The sequence below is a fragment of the Chrysemys picta genome, chromosome 4 (assembly GCF_011386835.1).
Source record: "Chrysemys picta bellii isolate R12L10 chromosome 4, ASM1138683v2, whole genome shotgun sequence".
Taxonomy (NCBI): domain Eukaryota; kingdom Metazoa; phylum Chordata; order Testudines; family Emydidae; genus Chrysemys; species Chrysemys picta.
Genome location: NC_088794.1, coordinates 136,380,549 through 136,401,109, shown reverse-complemented (window position 1 = coordinate 136,401,109; position 20,561 = coordinate 136,380,549). Strand labels below are relative to the sequence as shown.

The window sequence follows — 20,561 nt, the reverse complement described above, 5'->3', positions numbered from 1 at the left end:
AGCTGCCTAACCCAATGTAGCCACATACACAGAACCACAGCCAGCAATGAGGCCAGGCACACAGCTGACTCTGGAACTATCAAAGAAAGTAGGGAGCCAGCCACAAACACAGATGTTGGATGTTCCAGTAAGAAAAATATATGCCAGAGTCCAGCTTCTGCAAAGCATATCCCCTGTGTGAGTGAGCCATCTGGTATTATTCTCCAGACCGCAAGAAAAAGCAGAAGTCAATGATGAGCGGGAAGAGTATTAAGTTCAATGATGGCAAGAGGAGACAGGATTCTTCAGTTAACAGAGAAGTTACAGGCATCTGCCAACTTTTGTTGTTTGTTAACTGCATTGATATTTAAAGTAATGAGGGAGAAACAAATGGTTATTTATTCCCATTGCTGTCAGCATCACCAGAAAACTCTATCAGCCTGAGGCTGTAGATGCCACCCACAAAGAACTAGCAGGTGAAAGGGAAAAATATAAAGGAAGAGCATTGGGATAAACGCCACCAAAGACTACTTGCTCATTATCATTTTGATATGGAAGGGTGGAGATATAAACGTAAAGTGTTATAGCACATACATGTGCTGATTCTTTTCCTCTGCCCAATGACTATTATCATTAAGTTAAATGAGGCATCCTTTATGCAGAATCATGATTTTTACAAGCAGCTAAGGTATTTTTGTTTTAAAGATTTTTTTAAAAAAGTAGTTTTCACAGTGAAGGACTGCTTTACAGCAATGCTTAAAGCAGTGGTCACCAGCCGCTAAAAGTCCAGCGGTGCAGCGGGGCTAAGGCAGGCTCCCTGCCAGCCTCGGCCCCACGCCACTCTCGGAAGCGGCCAGCATGCCTCTGAGGCCCCTGGGAGGGAGGGGAGGCAAGGGTCTTCGTGTGCTGCGCCTGCCTGCAAGCAGCACCCCCGCAGTTCCCATTGGCCAGGAACAGGGAAGTGTGGCCAATGGGAGTTGCGGGGGTGGTACCTGCAGAGGGGCAGCGTGCAGAGACACATGCCCCCCTCTCCCCTCCCCAGGGGCCGCAGGAGTGTGCTGGCCACTTCTGGGTACAGCGTGGGGCTGGGGCAAGCAAGGAGCCTCCAAGAGTTTGCACCACTCATCCCCTCCTGTACCCCAACCCCCTGCCCCAGGCTCAGCCCGGAGCCTCCTCCCACACTCCGAACCCCTTGGCCCGACCCACCCCCAGCCCAAAGCCCACACCCCCTCCCACACCCCAAACCCCTGCCCCAGCCCAGTGAACGTGAGTGAAGGTGGGGGAGAGTGAGTGATGGAGGGAGGGGGGGATGGTGTGAGTGGGGCAGGGTAGATCCTGGGTTCTACTTAAATTCAAAAAGTGATCTTGTGCGTAAAAAGGCTGGAGACCACTGGCTTAAAGGGATACTGCCAGATTAAAAATCAAGGGCCAGAGAGACTGGTATAATTGCCTTCTGCACGACCAAGGTTTCTAAACCCAGGCCTTCAACGCTGCACCACAGGACCCTACCATTCAGCTAAAGGTGTAACTCCATGAGTAGGTGGCTGTAGCAGAATGTTATCTTTTAGAATCTACAGTACCAGTTACTATAGGGGAATATGACACACTTTGCCAGTGTGTTACATTCTTCCCTTGTTAGAAGAAGCCCAAGATCCTAAATATTAGAGCTCAGTCTAGTTCTACGCAGAATGGTCCAGCTTTCTAGCAGGGTCTGCTGTTTTCTATCAGGGTCAGGGACGGCTTTAGCTTTTTTGCCGCCCCAAGCACGGCAGGCAGGCTGCCTTTGGCGGCATGCCTGCGGGAGGTCCCCAGTCCCGCGGATTCGGCGTCCCCGCTGCCGAATTGCCACCGAATCTGCGGGACCGGCGGACCTCCCGCAGGCAGCCGCCGAAGGCTGCCTGACTGCCGCCCTCGCAGGGACTGGCAGGGTGCCCCACACAGCTTGCCGCCTCAGGCACGCGCTTGGAGTGCTGGTGCCTGGAGCCGCCGCTGATCAGGGTTTTGCTCTTTGATTAGCTGCCCCCTAGGGTGACCAGATGTCCCGATTTTATAGGGACAGCCACGATTTTGGGGGCTTTTTCTTGTATAGCCAACTATTACCTCCCACCCCCGTCCCGATTTTTTACACTTGCCATCTGGTCACCCTACTGCCCCCCACTCTGCTCCATTCTGCTTACGGACATAAAAGTGATCTGTACAAGATTATCTTAAAGGCAGGATTCCCCTGACATTTTACTGATCTGGAATCCTGTATGTGATCATGAGTTATATTTGGATTATCTATTTGAGAATACAGGACAAAACAGAACTCCCCTCAGCAAAATGAGTAGTCGTAGTTAATACTACCAGCTCCACCAAAAGGGATGGGAGGAAGGCAGGGCCATTGTCAGATTTGGCCAGCTATGGGAGAGTGCACAGTCTGAAGCCCTTTAAGGTGCACAGAAACAGCCCCCGCGAGCATTTGCGAGCTCTAGGGACACTATTTTATAAGTATCAGAGGGGTAGCCGTGTTAGTCTGGATCTGTAAAAGCAGCAAGGAGTCTTGTGGCACCTTATAGACTAACAGACGTATAGGAGCATGAGCTTTCATGGGTGAATACCCACTTCTTCGGATGTATGTATTTTATAAAACAGAATATCTTGCTGAGTTCCCCCAGAGGCAACATAACTCTGCGCTATTCCCTATCACAAGGATGTGGCTTAATGCCACAACTTAGCCCTAAGTCTGCAGGAGAAGAGGCAGACAGGGTAAAGGGCACATGTTGCAAATGTTGCATGTAGAAACAGTCTCTTAAATTCTCCCTTCCCTCGGCACTGACTCCCAGCTAAGAGGTACTAAACTACTTGCTAGTTTATTGCATTCAAAAATTCATCTGCCAGCTTCTTATCAAATATATGGAAAAAAATCAGGGGCAGAAATCATATTCACATTTGTAACATGTCCAGCCTCTTAAAAAACCTGTCTCATAGAAGGGTAAAGCTGCAGTCATTTCCCTTCCATTTAGCAAAAATACAAGGGCAAGAACCTTTATCTCCTTCAACTCACTGATTTAAAAGAATACAATACAACTGAGTATCATTTAAAAGTACTTAGGCAGACAATTTATTTATGTTAATGTTGATTTGAATGGTTACTTGAGGTGTATTTTTAACTCTCCTCTGCACGTTAGGTCCATCTTGAAATATTAATCTCTTGTAACCTATGTAAATAAGTATTCAGACACTGTAGCTTGTGCTTTTAACATGTCAGAAATGTACCTAAAACTAAATAATTGTCTTACATTTTAATTGGATTTTGTTTAAGTAAAATTAGTGCAAAATTTACAATTTAGCACTTGTAAAAGATGCCAGATGTCCATGGCTGGAGGCGGAAGGCCTGTTTCTCCTCTCACTTATTCCTCTCCTTTCACCTTTATGAAGTTGACACTTGTCCACTGGAATCTGGACAGAGACCATTGACTCATTTTTATAGGCCACCCAAGAGTCAACTCGCAGTCACATCTAAACAGATGTGCAAGACTCTGTATCCCAGCACCACTCCCCTGAGCCACCCAATACCTGCCTCTATGCTTTAAAATTTATGGCTCTTTAAAGTTAGCTAGGAAATTGTAAAGAGACTGAGATCTCCAATTACCTTTCCAATGCCAGGGTTGTCCTTGATTTTTGACACCGCTCTCAAAAGGCATGGCGGTGCTGGGGGAGAGCATAACTGCAGTATGCCACTAAAGTTGGTGGCATAGACAGAGAAGTCGTGAGAGCGTGGCAGGGGCGGATGGTACTTCTTTCTCTTCGAGGACAGGTTAAGCTTCTGTGCTGCTCTGTATAAAGTAATATCAAGAAAGGACAATGTTACTATGAGCTCAATGCAATTTAGAGCAGTAAAACAGATGTTCATTGTCATCACTGCCTGTTTAACAAATCAAGTCATTTCATTCTAATCAGATTTCATAAGGACATACCATCAGGAGACTAATCGAAGGAAATATGGGCAGAAATATGGTTGGCAAGATATTCATTTAATTTCTCCCCCAACAGAGTTCCAATTATAATTTTAACTTTTTTTCCAACAGCTTGGCAGATGAGTCCAAGACTGCTGAAATCTCACTGACATCATAAAAACCTAAAATCATCCCCTTGTCACTAGCAGGACCAGATGGGCTTTGCTGGTGATAACATTTATGAAAGTGATGTTTTGTATGCTAACAAGTTATCCAATACAGAAAAATGACATTCCAATAGACTGCAAATCAGATGAGTGCAAGACTCTCTACCATTGGCTGCACTGAAAACTGTTAGATAAAAGAGAATCCCTTCAAGACAGATTTGTTTTTCCCCCTTAATTCCATGTTTCCTCATTAAAAGGAAAATCCGTTAAAGAGACATGCTTTAATGTGCCAAACAACAATGATCCTGCTTTTGAAATGCAGAATTTCAAAACACAAAAGATGAAGAAGGAAAACATTTAAAACGTACAATTAAAATTGTAACTCTGTTCTTTGTGAATAAGAATGGGATTAGAATCAAGGTTTCTGCTAATCCCTAATGATGACACCAAGAAGGATATCAATGAACCAAAATAAAACTTAGGCTCTAGAGCAAAACCCATATGTTCTAAAAAATCAACCTGTGAACTTAAAACAAGAGATACATTCATGTGCATGTTCCACATGCCTAGGGAGTGAAATCCTGGTTCCACTGAGGTCACTGGGAGTTTTGCCACGGACTTCAGTGGCACTAGGATTTTACCCATTCTGCTCACCAGTTTTCCAGTGTATCCACGGGCTGCAGATCTGAACACTTTTATACGAGTAAATCTCCCAACTTCACTGGCCAGATTTCCTGAATAAGGAGTGTGGGATCTGACCCAGAGACCATCAGTGGAGAGCACACAGAGACACATTCTGCAACAGTGCCAAGAGATGCTCAATTTAATGTCTGTACCACTATTAAGATTAAAATAAGTAAAGATGCAATAAGTTACAGTGCTGACACCTTTGGGCCCAACCTTACAAGCATTCCACCGAAGTCAAAGGGAGTTCTGATGATGGATCATTCACTGGATTGGGCCCATTATACAAAAGCCTGTCACTCTAAAGTCATTATTTTATGAGTATGAGCCTAGTATTAATCATTTTATTGTTAATAATTTACACTTGTATCACACCTTTCATCCAAGTATCTCAAAGTACTTTACAAACATTTGGTCTGGCAACACACCTATTAATCAATAATTATTATACTCGTACAAATGGAGAAACTGAAGCAGAGAGCGGTTACGAGACAGATTGTGTCACAAGGGGTGGCACATAACTGCCCTGTCCCAGGATTATCTCTAGAATATGGCACAAAGTTATACAGCTAGTCAGTAGCAGAGCCAGGAATTAGAATGCAGGTCTCTTAGCTCTAAACAATAGATTGTGTTCTCTGTACAGAGATCAGCACAATGACCGGTTGCATTTCTTCATAACAAAAGCAGCAAACTCCAGGCAATCATAAATGCCAATGAACATCTATATTCCCACTGGACGTTCTAAGCAGTGATAATGAACCCATACGTTTTCAGTAGCAGTGCAGCCTGAGTTAGCGGCACAAATCCCATCATGGGAGTTATGCTGCTAAAATCCCATTCGTTTCTGAAAATGCATCTCTAAATTCTGAAGCAGGATCTGAGACAAACCAATTGCTCAGGAGCACAATAGTTGCAACTGTAAATTTAAAACGTAAATGTGTCCTAAATATATGGTTTGACTGTAGAGCAAAGAGACTCAGTCTGTTGGGGATGTCCATTGTGGTGCCACACTTGGCATTACTTTCTGTAGCCAAGCAGCAAGCAGCTCTTGTAGTTATTTAATCATATGGCTGATTAATATGAAAGATAATGTTTATTTCTTTGTTTTCACACTATGATCCACTGCAGAAATTATAAAAACAGCTCTAGAGAATGTCTTCAAATTACAATCAAGATATACAGGAAGTCCTGATGAAATACTTATTATTTCCATAAAGTCTGCTGCCGGAATCCCCTTGGGAACCATATGTGAAAGAGAACGGGATATAAAGAATGGCCTTACACATCCCATGTTTATTCAGGCACCCAGATCAAGTGCTAATAGATAAGTTAAGGTGCACAAAAAAGGCCATACTGAGGTGTGATATCTCCCAAAAGAGCCAGCTTACAGAAGGCTGTCCATTTAAAGAGGCAAGTGAAAGACAACACAACCGGGCCTAACCTTTTAAGTTATCATATGGAGAAAGAACAAATTTCAGACATTTCCCTTGCATAGTACACACACTCCGTGCATCTCCACCATTTGTGTAATTTAAACAGGCACAGTGCCATCCGTTAGATCAAGCAATTAAGTGTTTTAGTACTGATATATTCTCTTCCTAAGAATTTGGAGCAGAATACTTATTGGAAATTTGGCACAGGGACTACATGTCCACACAGGGAGTCAGAAAAGAAGAAAAGGAGAGGAAGTGGAATAGCTGTCCTAGAGAATAATCAGCATTATAACAAGGACCAGGGCACTTGCAGTACTAGATATTTTTATGAGGCCTGTGTTTATAGAGCATCTTTTCTACCCAACAAGCACCCCAAAGTGCTTGTGTACTGAAATCAAAGTTTAGTGAGTTACACCTGCACACACATTCATGCCCAAGGCTGAAATGCAACCACTTATGGGATGGAACCATCACAGACATTCTGCAGCAGCCACATCAGTGTTTTCAGAAGATGAAAGTAATGGACACAGCTGAAAAGGCATGAGGGATTTAGATAAGTGAAATGTAATGATCAGCATTTGGAATTTGGATAAAAGAGTGAGCTTTTCCTGAGCCGCAGCTCTTGCAATGAGTGCCATCAGTCCATTAAAAATCACAACTGGTCAGAATCTTAGTAATTTATATCGCAGCCCAAAGCCAGCAGTGCAGTACACTTAATACCAGACTTGGACTTCAACACCAAGCCTGAGGGAGCAGTGCCACGTACTGAGTCCCCAACATCACTTCTTGCAGCACCAGCATTCTGCTTGGTGGTCTCACATCCAAATCCTAAGTAGGCCAAAACACAGCCCAGGCTGGTATGGCTGTAGGCCTGGATAAATAGCAAAACCCCATCAGACTTCACCAACACTGCTTATTCAGGAAAATTCATAACAGCGTATATATTCATAAGAAATTACTTTTGCAATGCTTAAGAATGCTGGCTTTTCCATAACTTGTACCCAACAGACCAGTACTGAACATCTGGCTTAAAGTTTCAGCCAAACCCTAGCCCAGCATTCCTTTTTGCAGGTCTAATTTGTGCCCACAAAATTGCTCCTGCAAACGGGAAAAATTAGCTTTTGAAAATTCTGCCCTTTTGTATCTTGGGAGGCAGCACAGTCTACTGGTTAAAGCACAGGGGCAGGCATTAGGAGAGCTGAATTCTGTTCTCAATTCTACCACACATTGTTGGGTGACCTTTGGTGACTCACTGAGCCTCAATTTACCAACCTAGAGAACGGGGCTAACAATACTTACCCTTCTTTATAAAGCGCTTTGAGATCTATGGAGAAAATCATTATGTAAAAGCTAAGTATTATTATCATTTTTCTATGATGGTTTTCCAGGTACTGTATTGAGGAGCTTTACTATAAACACATACTCTCACTCTCCCCTCCCCCATCCCAGCCCCTTTTCCTTTTCCCCACCTAACTTCTGTTGTTTATCTAATCCTCTATCAAAAATCCTTGCAATGGAACTAAGTCTTGGACTCCGCACTCTCATGCCTCTCTCCCTTTCCAATTAAAGCTACTGAGACACTGGTGTATATTATTTTTCCTTCTAGCTGTGAGATCTACTGGCTGCATTTTGCTTAACTCTTTTCATCTTTAATAGAAGTTGTCTTTTAAGACACTCTGGAGAGTTCTTTCCTCATAGCTAAGTGTCATGGCAGAAAATAAAACTAATATATGGCACATGAAGGAGCACTCAAATATCAAGTGACAAGGGACAGTCTCTAACCTACTCTTTCCTCCACACAATTTACAGAATATTAGGTTTTCTGCTGTGCATGCATGAAGCAACAAGGCAAAGGATAAGAAGATCAATTAGTTAATGTTTAGCACCTGGGGAGCAAGGATGTACAACAAACGGAGCTACAAACCCTACCCACTAAAAGAAATACACATTTTTAAAAGTTAATGTGGCATTTCAGACATTTAATTGTACAGTAAAGGCTTTATACCAGGGATCGGCAACCTTTGGTATGCGGCCCGTCAGGGAAATCCGCTGGCAGGCCAGGACGGTTTGTTTACCTGCAGCGTCTGCAGGTTCGGCCAATCGCAGCTCCTACTGACCGCGGTTCGCCGTTCCAGGCCAATGGGGGCTGCAGAAAGCAGTGTGGGCCGAGGGACCGTGCTTTAAGAATACTGATTCTTAAAGCTTAATAATCACCAAACAATCTATGGACATTATAGCTGTGAGAGTAAGTGCCATAATTGCACTCCCTTGTAATGCATATCTATATCATTAAAAAACAATCAATCAAAAACACCTAATATAGAGGCTTTATTGAAACTATGTGCATATGTAATGCCCTTCCTCAGAAGATTCCAAAGCATTTTACAAACATTTCCTCACAGCAATATTCTTAAGCTTACCATTATATACATTATGTAGATGGGTTAATTGAGGTATAGACAATTTAAGTGACGTGCCCATGGTAACAGAGCAAATCACTAGCAGTCAGGAATAGAATCCAGGAGTCCTGATTCTAGCTCTTAAGCCACACTGCCAAAAATAAACTACAGAAGATACATTTCATTACCAGTAATTACTTAGATTTTTAACAGAGCTTTTGCACTCTGTTTTCAAATTATATTATTTATCCATCTCTGTCAGAGATCATTTTTGTTTATTATTTGCATAGCAGTGGTTCCTGGAGGCTTCAATGGGGGATCAAGGGTAGGCATGAGCTGGAGCTGTAAAATTTCAGTCCCTATACTAAACAGCCTTCATTTTGAAGTGTTCACAGGCAGTGTTTCGGTTTGGCCCATTACAGATATTTACAGAGAAATTTTTAATCTGGATTCTGAACCCCCTCCCACCCCAAAAAAAGAGTTTTTGGAGTTTTGGATCTGGGTTACTCTTTATTATTTCTACTCTCTATTGAAAAACCATACTCATTTGTTCTTCCCCAATTCCCATCTAACAATGCCAGAACAAATTTAGCAATTACTACTGTGTTGTTTAACAGCTATTCTTTTACCTGCTTCCCACTGCACAGCAACTTGAAAGGAAGCACCAGGAAAACTCACAGAGCCCGTCTTTGTATCTGCAGTTCCAGTTATTGTTTCCTTAATTACTCGTCAATACTGACAATAAATAGACGGATGTCCTTACAATACACCCTCTAGCAGTCTACCCTGAGCCTTCCGCAGCACACAGATAAACTTTGTTGGCATTATTACTAATATTATTGCTATTTGTATTTGATTTATGCTTCTAAAATTGGAACTGTAGCACAGTACACTTGCTGCAAAAAATAAAAAAAATAAAAAATCCCACATAACACTGGCCTGGTCTTCCTATAATAATTTTTAACAAAACTCAGACTGTCTACAAGTTAAATGAAAGATTTCCAATCCCAGACATCCATAAGAACATATGAGTGGCCACACTGGGTCAGACCAATGGTCTATCTAGCCCAGTGTCCTGTCTTCTGACAATGGCCAATGCCAGAGGCTTCAGAGGAAATCAACAGAACAAGGCAATCAAGTGATCCATCCCCTGTCATCCAGTCCCAACATCTGGCAAACAGAGGGTTAGGGACACACACAGTATGGGGTTGCAGCCCTAGCCATTTTGGCTAATAGCCATTGATGGATTTATCAAATTCCATTAATTTATCTAAATTCTTTTTTGAACCCAGTCATACTTTTGTCCTTCACAACATTCTCTGGCAACTAGTTCCAAAGATTAACTGAGTTATGTGAAGAAGTACTTCCTTTTGTTTGCTTTAAACCCACTGCCTGTCGATTTTATTGGGTGACTCCTGGTTCTTGTATTACGTGAAGGGGTAAAAAACACTTCCTTATTCACTTTCTCCTCATCATTTATGATTGTATAGACCTCTATCATATCCCCCTTTATTGTCTCTTTTCTAAGATGAACAGTCTCCGTCTTTTTTAATCTCTCCTCATATAAAAGCCATTCCATACTCTAATCATTTTTGTTGCCCTTCTATGTACCTCTTCCAGTTTTAATATACCTTTTTTGAGAAGGCGTGACCAGAATTGCATGCAGTATTTAAGGTGTGATCGTACCATGTGTAGAGATTGTTTATGAAAGACTGATTTGGAGATGCTCCCTCATAAGGGACTGTGTTTTGAGTTTGGGAATTTGGAGATGTGCCCTAGAGGCAGGGGTTGAGAACACCACATGGCTGTGTGCAGCAGTTCACCAGAAATGCTCTCTAGTTTGTTTTATTAACATTTTATTCTGTTCTCATTCACTGGTTTGTTATTTAATGAACCCCAAGATCGTCACACGGCATCAGAAGGGCTGAATGAGAAGGAAACTGCAATCATTTTGAAGTTAACTCCTGCATTTGCAACTGAAAGCAGAGACAAAGGGAGGTACCAGAAAAGCACATGGAGCACCAGGCACAGAAGTTTGTGTGTGTATTTTGAGTGGCAAAGGAGGCGACACCAATTTTAGGCCTGGCCGCATGTGAGAAATTCAATCTGGTAAAACGTGTGCTCTCACTACAAGAGCATACTGAACTTTGCTATGAGGCACTCTTTTCAGGAATATCATTATCTGTTTCAAGGTTTGGGTTGCTTGCAAGGTGAACATACAATCCGGCAGGTACCTCCAGTTATCCATCCATATAGAAAGGTGCCATTTGCACTCCATGATAAACTCAAGGCTGAGCTTGCAAGCATGGAAGCAATGCAAGTAATACAAAAATTTGAGGAGCCAACAGAATGGTTGAGCTCCCTCATCATTGTGGAGAAAAGTAATGGCCAGCTATGTATATGCTTAGATCCCTGAGACTTCAATAAGGCTATAAAAAGAGAACATTTCAAACTACCAAACAGAGAAGAGATTATGGCTCAATATTTTAATAAATTGGATGCATCCCCACATTTTTGGCAGCTACAATTAACTGAAGAAGGTTCCAAACTATGCACATTTGTAAGATACAGATTCTCACACTTACCCTTCGGCATAGCTTCAGCACCAGAAGTGAACCACAAAACCATACATATGATCTATGGACATATTAATGACATAATCGTCTGGAGCTCAACGAAAGAGGAGCGTGATCGTAGACTTTGAGAAGTCCTAGTCGCAACTAGAACTGCAAACCTTAATCTAAATAGGGAGAAGTGTTTTAGGGGTTACAGAACTGACTTTTGTTGTGGATATTATTTCCAACAAAGATGTAAAACCAGATAAGATGAAGATTTCAGCCATTGAAATGATGCCACATCCCCAGTCAAAGAAAGTTGTCCAAGGGTTCCGGGGAATGGTTATTACCTCAGTAAATTCATACCTAATCTATCCACAAAGCAGCAGCTTTGAGAAAACTCCTAGGGAATAAAAATGAATGGTACTGGGGTGCAGAAGAGGAAGAATCATGGGAAGGTTTAAAACAACAACTGATAAAAGAAGCTGTGTTGAAGTTCTATGCACCTGGAAGGTCTATTAAATTTTCAGCAGATTCTTCACAGTCTGGGTTAGGTACAGTGATTTTACAGAAGCATGAGGACTGTTGGCAACCAGTAGCATATGCATCCAAATGACTGACAGGCAGAAACCTGATATGAACATATCAAGAAGGAGCTTTTAGGAATATTGTTGTCCTGTGAGAGATTCGATCAGTATATTTATGGACAGACAGTGGAAGTTGAAACAGACCACAAGACCCTGATAGTGTTATTTAGCAAACCGCTAAATGACTGTACTTTATGGATTCAAAGAATGATGACAAAGTTGCAAAAGTATGAGTTGGTTGTGATCTACATGCCCGCTAAATTCATGTTCACTGCAGATGCACTTTCCAGAGCAGTGGCTTCCACAAAACCAGAGAAGACTAGAGACAGAGATGAAAGCCTATGTAGATTGGATTATAAAGTCAATTCCCATAGCTAACAGGAAACTACAACAAATAAGAGGAAATGGAGAAAGATGAAACATTGGGGATCCTTAAAGAAGTAATAATTAAAGGGTAGCTTGAAAAAATAAGCAGTTACTTATGCAATAAGAAGTTACAAGTTACATGTATAAGAGACTATTGGAATTGCTGACATGAATTTACTGTGATAGACGGGGTGATTTTCAAGGGCAGTAAGGTTGTGTTTCCAATGAGTCTCCAAAAAGAAATGCTACAGAAGACCCACGAGGGTCATTTAGGAATTGAGAAGTGCAAACAATGCGCAAGAGGTGCGCTGTATTGGCCGCGGATCAATCATGACATCACTAATCTGGTAGGAAACTCCTTTTCCTGCTTGAAATACAAGCCATGCCAACAAGCAGAGTCACTGAGACCTCATGCAGTTCCACAAAGGCCTTATGAGAAAGGTCGTCACTGACTTATTTACCTGGTGATCAAATAATTATTTAACAGTCACAAATTATTATTCTCTGTATCCAGAAATTTGCACACTGCACAGTACTAACAGTAAGTCAGTGATAGCCGGCATGAAGGGAATCTTCTCCAGAGAGGGAATGCCAGATAAAGTCTTTAGCGATAGTGGGCTGCAATTTTCCAGTGCAGATTTTAGGCAATTTGCCATAGATTGGGATTTTCATCACAAAACATCAAGGCCAAATTACCCCCCATCAAATGGACTTGTGGAAAGGTCTACAGATAGTAAAGAACCTTATGCAAAAGACTTTTGACAGTGGGGATGATTGGTATAAAGCTGTATTGATTTACCGAAGTACACCTCTGGAGAATGACTTTTCTCCACCTCAGCTGTTAATCGGAAGAAGGATCAGATCTAATTTACCAATTACTGAGAACTTGCTGAAATCTCATAACAATGAAACCATACAGAAGATGAAAGAAAATCAGAAGTGGAAGCAGAAATATTATTTTGACAAACGGGCCCGTGATAGCCTGTCTCTTAACTCAGGTGATAGAGGTGTGATTCCTCAGGCACACTCTAATACTTGGGGCCAAAGGAGTACACTTCTACCCAGATATAACACTGTCCTTGGGAGTCAAAAAAATCTTACTGCGTTATAGGTGAAACCGCGTTATATCGAACTTGCTTTGATCTGCCGGAGTGCACTGCCCCGCCCCCTCCAGAGCACTGCTTTATCGCGTTATATCCAAATTCATGTTATATTGGGTCGCGTTATATCAGGGTAGAGGTGTACCATTAAAGAACAGCTGCATCCAAGATCTTATGTAGTCCAGATAGACCAGGAGGGCACATTTCGACATAATCGAAGGGATCTATGAGTAATCCCAGAAAGATCCAACACATTGACAGCTGATATGGATTCTGGCATTTCCCATCTGACTGATCCTTGATCATCAATGCACAAAGGAGAAACTGTCAAGGAACAAGAGAACAACTCAGACTCTAATGAAAGGCTGATACAGAGAGGATCAGAGCGGGAAATTAAACATCCTGAAAGACTCAGAGAGATTTGTTAACCTGCCTGGAGAAGGGGTATTTGAGGAAAGTGAGTGGTAAATATTCACTCCAGAAAGATGCTGGTAACCTCTCCTCTCTAGGTAGTTGACACATTGGGTTTATAGAAATGTACTAGATGGGTTGAGAATTTAATGTATGTGTTATTAGACAGTTAACTGCTTTTATATATGAATATAAGAGTTAATTATTTTTTCTTTAAGATGTAGAGATATGTTTATGAGAGATAGTGATATGGAGACATTCCCTCATAAGGGACTGTGTTGTGAGTGTGGGAATTTGGAGATGTGCCCTGGACGCAGGGATTCGAAACTCCACGTGGTTTGTGCAGCAGTTCACCAGAGACACTCTCCAATTTGTTTTATTAAAGTTTTATTCCTTTCTCATTCACTGGTTTGTTATTTAATGAACCCCAAGATCATTACACCATGGATTTATATAGTGGCCTTATGATATTTATTGTCATATTATCTATCCCTTTCCTTATGGTTCCCAACATTGTTAGCTTTTTTGACTGGCACTGCACATTGAGTGGATGTTTTCAGAGAACTGTCCACAGTGACCCCTTGAGTGGCACAGATTTCTATATTAAGTTCATTTCTTGGCTGACAGTAGGCTCTGTCTACACAAGACTAGATTAAGGATAAATGAGATATATTAAGATTAAGGGATACTGCATGTTAGAGCTCAATAGGACTTGTATCCTTCAAAAAACAAAAAAAAACAAAAACCACTTCAGGATCTTGCTCTTCGTGTTCTCCCAACCCCTTTTCTCATCCTTTCCATGAACAACTGATTTCTTCCACAATCTCTGGGCCAAATTCTCAGATGAAGAAAAAAAATCAGCAGAGCTGTATTTATTTCAATGGACCTCTGCCAGTTTTACCCCTAGGATATTGCTCCCTAATGAGATGGCGCATTCCAGCCAGCTGGCCATTAGCAATCATACAGCCATTAGGGCTTGTACTCCTACTCCATCCCAATTCCCTCTGGCTGGGGGGCCTGAATCCAAATGATCCTTGCTTAATAATAATGATAATGCTCACTACTTAGCACTTAGATAGCATTTTACATATTCAAAGTACTGTATGAACATTCATGAGTTAATCCTGACAAGTATTCAGTGGGTTTGTCTCTACGAACACTTAGTTCGCAGCAAGCTGGGGTGTAACTACCTGCACTAGGCTGCCGTGCACGAAGTGAATCCTGTTGCCATTTACTAAGAATTCCTTAGTGCACTTCAATCTACTCCTAGCTCAAAGCAAGGCAGATCAAAGCACACTATGGCCTTGGCTACACTCGGGACTTCACAGCGCTGCCATGGCAGCGCTGTGAAGCGCGAGTATAGTCGCAGCGCTGTATGTACTCCACCTCTCCGAGGGGAACAGCTTGCAGCGCTGCGAGCAAGCATGCAGTGCTGCAAGCGAGCGTGCAGCGCTGCAGGCTCCGATTACACTGGCGCTTTACAGCACTGTACTCGCTGCGCTCAGGGGTGTGTTTTTTCACACCCCTGAGCGCAGCAAGTTGCAGCGCTGTACACCGCCCGTGTAACCAAGGCCTATGGAACTTTTAGTGTATGTCAGCAGGGTCACATGGACACTTACTGTTAGGGTTGCCAACTTTCTATCTGCAGAAAACCGAACACCCTTGCCCTGCCCCGCCCCTTCTCCAAGGCCTGTCCCCGCTCACTCCATCCCTTCTCCCTAAGTCGCTAGCTCTCCCCCACCCTCGCACACTTTCACCGGGCTGGAGGTGCGGGCTCGGGGGGGAGGGAGATGAGGGGGTTGGGGTTCAGGAGGAGGTTCCTGGCTAGGGGTTGGAGGTCAAGAGGTTCAGAGTGTGGGAGGGAGCTCCAGGCTGGGATAGGAGGCTGGGATGTGGGAGGGAGTACGGGCTCTGGGCTGGGGGTGCGGGCTCTGGAGTGAGGCCAGAAATGTGGGGTTCAAGGTGCGGGAGGGGGCTCTGGGGCAGGACAGAGGGTTGAGGTGCAGGAGGGGGTACGGGCTCTGGGTGGGAGTTTGGGTGCGGGAGGGAGCTCAAGGCTGGGGCAAGCAGTTGGGGCGTGGGCAGGAGTCGGGAGTGCAGGCTCCGGGCAGCGCTTACCTCAGGCAGCTCGCGGGAAGTGACGACATGTCTCTCTGGCTTCTAGGTGGAGGGGCGGCCAAGCAGCTCCGTGCACTGCCCCAGCGTGCAGGCACCACCCCCACAGCTCCCACTGACCGCAGTTCCCAGCTACTGGGAGGTTGTGAAGCCGGCGCTTGGGGCAGGGGCAGCGCGTGAAGCCCCCATGGCCGCCCTTATGCCTAAGAGCCAGAGGGAGATGCTGGCAGCTTCCCTGGAGTCACGCAGAGCCAGGCAGGCACCCTGCCTGCCCTGATAAAAGTCCGGTTGGCTGCCTGTAACAGCCCAGTCAGCGGTGCAGACCAGAGCCACCAAAGTCCCTTTTCGACTGGGCATTCTGGTGGAAAACTAGACGCCTGGCAACCCTACTTATAGTATGTCTACGCTGCAATTAAAAACCCGCCACTGGCCCATGCCAGCTGACTCGCGCTCAAGCTAAGTGGCTGATTAATTGCAGAGTAGACGTTCGGGCCCAGGCTGCAGCCCGAGCTCTGGGACCCTCCCACCTCACAGGGTCCTAGAGCCTGGGCTCCAGCCAAGCCTGAATATCTACACTGCAGTTACACAGCCCCTTAGCCCGAGCCCAAGTCAGCTTGCATGGGCCAGCAGAGGCTTTTTAGCTGCAGTGTAGACATACCCTTAGTGTGTGGCAAGATAATGTGAGATAGATTTACACCCCAACTTGCTGTGAACTAGTGTACATATAGATGGTCTACAGATGAACAATGAGTCACTGGTACAGAGTTCCTGGATTACGCTTTTATGCTCTGCCCACTAGAACATGCTTAATATGACTGTCTTGTTTACACAATCACTGACAATAAGACTTTTCTCATATTAGAATCTTCAGGCAGGCATGGCTACCAAACATTTGTTTATTTAGCCAGTCAGTCAAGCAGTGAACAAGCAATTAGTGGCAGCTATTTCCGTGGGTCACCTTGCTCAGCGGACAATTCTGCATTTGGATCACAATGTAAGGCATCAAAGGGTGGCTTTTTTAGAAGGGCTGCCTTTAATGCAGTTTGATAGAGATTTATAAGATGTCAAACCACATCCTTCCCAGCCAATACTATAGGGAAGACGTTTAAGGTTAAGTTCCTGCCCTGCCTCTTACAATTGCTCCACGAGGTAGGAGAACCTTGCCTTCTAGGTTTAAATTTAGCTCTCTCACTTGGAGCTGGGGCTATCATCTACTAAAATCAGAATGGCAGAGAAATCAACTAAGTTCACACAGTAGAGGCCCGATTCTGCTCACAGTGAAGTGAATGACAAAATTCTCATTGATTACTGTGGTATCAGAATCAGGCTCTCTCACACTTAGGCATGTTTCAAAGCCATGCAGAGATGGGGCCTTAATCATAGGAGGCAAATGGCTAAGAGGTACCTGAATTCAAGCACACCAGGACCATTTCTAAAGCATGGACAGTTAGGCTAAATCCTGAGCTGGTGTGAAGTGAGATTTTTCCCGTGAAGTCAAAGGAGCTACGCTGATTTACATCATTTCAGGACCTGACCCCTTCCTTCAACTGGGCGACTGTACTTTATCTGTTAAACAGCACTGTAGATGGCATCCAACCACACAGGAGTTCCAGCAGAACTGTTTTCAAGAACTCAAGAAATACACATGAGATTTGTGTACACAGACCTAAGGAATCATCACAGTATTATTCTTAGGATCCATACTTTTTCCATGTCAAAAATTATGGGCCAAATCCTCAACTGCACTGAGTGTAAGGTTCAAGCAATTTTTCTGCTCCCCCAAAACTCAGCCAGCTAGAGTCAAAAGAACCAACTTCGGCTGTTGTGACGCTGGTTCTATGCTACCCAAGGCCACCTCATGGGGAATCCTCAGGGCAGCTTTCTGGCTGCTCTGCATTGCCTCTGCAGCCAGAGCCAAGACTGAGAAACTGGCTGTATAATTTATACTCCGTGGTAGCAGCCAGTAACTATGCCCTGCTTCTACCTAGTCTAGTTCTGCTCACGAATGCTGTAAAATGAAATAAGCACAGATGTAAACATTGCTGTACTTCTATACTCACTGTTTACTGCTGCTCCATATGACAAACTGTTGAAATCTGTGTAGGTTAATCTTTATGTAAGCAAAACTGTCAACATCAAATATAAAAATATATGTCAGTTCCTAGCTTGTATAGAGCACATAACTACATACAGAAAATTCAGCTACCTCAAAGCCAACAAGGGGGGGGAGAGGGATAGCTCAGTGGTTTGAGCATTGGCCTGCTAAACCCAGGGTTGTGAGTTCAATCCTTGAGGGGGCCACTTGGGGATCTAGGGCAAAATCAGTACTTAGTCCTGCTAGTGAAAGCAGGGGCCTGGACTCAATGACCTTTCAAGGTCCCTTCCAGTTCTAGAAGATGGGATATCTCCATTATTATTTTTTTTAAATGTTTTCACATCCTATTTCATAAACAAATCAAGCTAAAGCAGGCAGAACTATATCAATCCAATCCCAGCATACTCCCTAGACAAAAAGTTGGACTTTATTTCCCAGCCTTTAAATGTAGCCTCCTGCACAGATGGTATGGTTCAGAAAATAGAACTTTAGCTTCATTTGTATTCAATCAGGAAAAGCAATAAAGCCATTTTAAAGCTCGAAAGTAATGAAACAGAAACAACTGTATTAACTAACCATTCATTATTAAAGTAATTATATATACAGAGCACTTAGCATTTTGCCCGCAATACCAGTCGCAGTAAACAACAAAAAAGAGCCAATGCTAAAATAACTTTTCGGGCAATAAATTACTTGTTATAGAAAGGTATTGTGTTCTATCTTTATCAAAAACACATCAGGCGTATAGGGCAAAGGCATTCTGATTGGTTGATGTTGACTCACCCTGACCATGGGGAAGAGCAGGGGCATTTGTTTGGGGGAAGTGATAGGAGGTGAAGAGTAAGATACTGCTAAGATGGATGCATCTGAAGCATCTGCTACTGGCCACTGTCAGTTAGGAAAATGGACTTGATAGATCAGTCTGATCCAGTGTTTCCATGATCCTAAGCCACCCATAGTATGGATACGAGTCAACATGTATTAATGCAGAGCCTATTTTAGCATACAAAACCATGTGATTTTTATCTTTAAACCCTTTGTATTTCTCTTCTCCATTAGTTGTACCAGATCCATGATTACTTCACATCTGAGAACACAATGATGGGCCTTCCTAGCATCAGCGAAGTTTTAGTGAGGGCATTGACACTATCTATACTGCCAAGCAAAACAACTTACTTAGGGGGACATTTGTTATCCCTAGTTTGATCAGGTTTAATAGGCACTGACAGCACTAAATGATTCAGTGGAAATCATAGAAAGGCAGGAGCTCCAGGCCCACACAATGAATTATTTTTAAATGGAGAAGGGTCTTGGATGCTTCTTAGGATATGAAGTTGCTGTGATTTACTTAATTCAAAGTACACCTCTACCCCGATATAACGCGACCCTATATAATATGAATTCGGATAGAATGAGGTAAAGCAGCACTCCAGGGGGGCGGGGCTGCACACTCCGGCAGCTCAAAGCAAGTTCGATATAACGTGGTTTCACCTATAACCCAGTAAGATTTTTTGGCTCCAAAGGACAGCGTTATATCGGGGTAGAGGTGTAGTTCTGAAACGGATCTTCTCAGACATATAATGGACTGAAATTGTATCACTCAAATTTAAAATATTACTTAGCAGAGAAATGCAATAGCCTTCCCCACTTGTGATTATATATAGACCTGTGAAGTGTTTATCTTTATTATTATGGCTGAGAGGCATTGAAGCTTTTTGGATCCAAGGATCCTAGGTTCAAATTCCAGCAAAGACAGATAACATTCACACTGAAAAAGCACTTAACCAGTTAAAGAGATTTATTTGCTTCTGCAGTATGGGCCACTACTGAACTGTAAAAGAATTCACCAGTTCCTTTCACAAGGAAAATCTTCTAAAAAGACACTGCATGTTCTCCTTGTAGCTAGATTCATTAATAGCATTGAAACTGGGTTCACTTCATGCTACACAAGTTGCTTTCACAAGAACTTTCATTTTGTTGTTTCCCTCCAATGAGTTTGTCTTAGACTTCCTCACAGCTTTAGATAAACACAGGCGGGAATTGTAGGGCCCAAAAATTCAGGGATGTTCCCTGTACCGAATTCCCACTGAAGTTAAGAGAATTCTGTAGGACAAACAGTTCGCATATCAAGTAAACAGCACTGAAATGATACCGCTGGAGTACTCCTTTTGGCACTTTGCCACTTATATATGATGTCTATCAACTATGTTGTAAATAAAGATATTTGAAAAAATACACTGCATTCTTTTTGAAAACATTAACAAGGACAAAGCGGTCTAGAATACAATCCACGTTACTTAAAAGTCTGCCTTGAAGATTGCAGTGTACATGATAAACTATCCAGTAATGCATTCTACAGCTCAACAATGAGAATCAAATATTCAAGTAAGCATCAGGCAGCTTTTATCATGATGACTGTCGAGTCTGTCAGTTATAATGAAGCATTACAATAGTTAAAATATATAACTGCATATAAGAATGTAAAAGTCACCAATAAAGTTAAAAGAAACAGGTGCAAACTGTCAGATTACAGCCCAGCTGGAAAGTCACGATTATCATTTTACCTATGGAATGCTTCATCCATACTGAAGCAAAATCATCAGTGCAGCTGCCACTGCTGCTGATCCAAGGCTGGGGAAACCTAAATATAGGAAACAAAATGAGGGCTGAAGTTTGGGAGTTAAAAAACCAACACAATAAAAAAAGCAAAGGCAGATTGGAAAGACCAAAAA

At 43.0% G+C, this 20,561-nt stretch overlaps 1 protein-coding gene across 4 annotated transcripts in view; it reads right to left on the bottom strand.

The window, feature by feature from the left end:
- The window catches only part of KIF26A (kinesin family member 26A), a 135,656-nt gene that overhangs the window by 30,958 nt on the left and 84,137 nt on the right, over positions 1 to 20,561 (bottom strand). For all 4 annotated transcript variants that reach the window (XM_024105138.3, XM_024105139.3, XM_065593713.1 and 1 more), the window contains one exon: positions 3,614 to 3,797. In XM_024105138.3, coding sequence (XP_023960906.2) covers positions 3,614 to 3,797 — 184 coding nt within the window. The remainder of the gene's footprint in view (positions 1 to 3,613; positions 3,798 to 20,561) is intronic.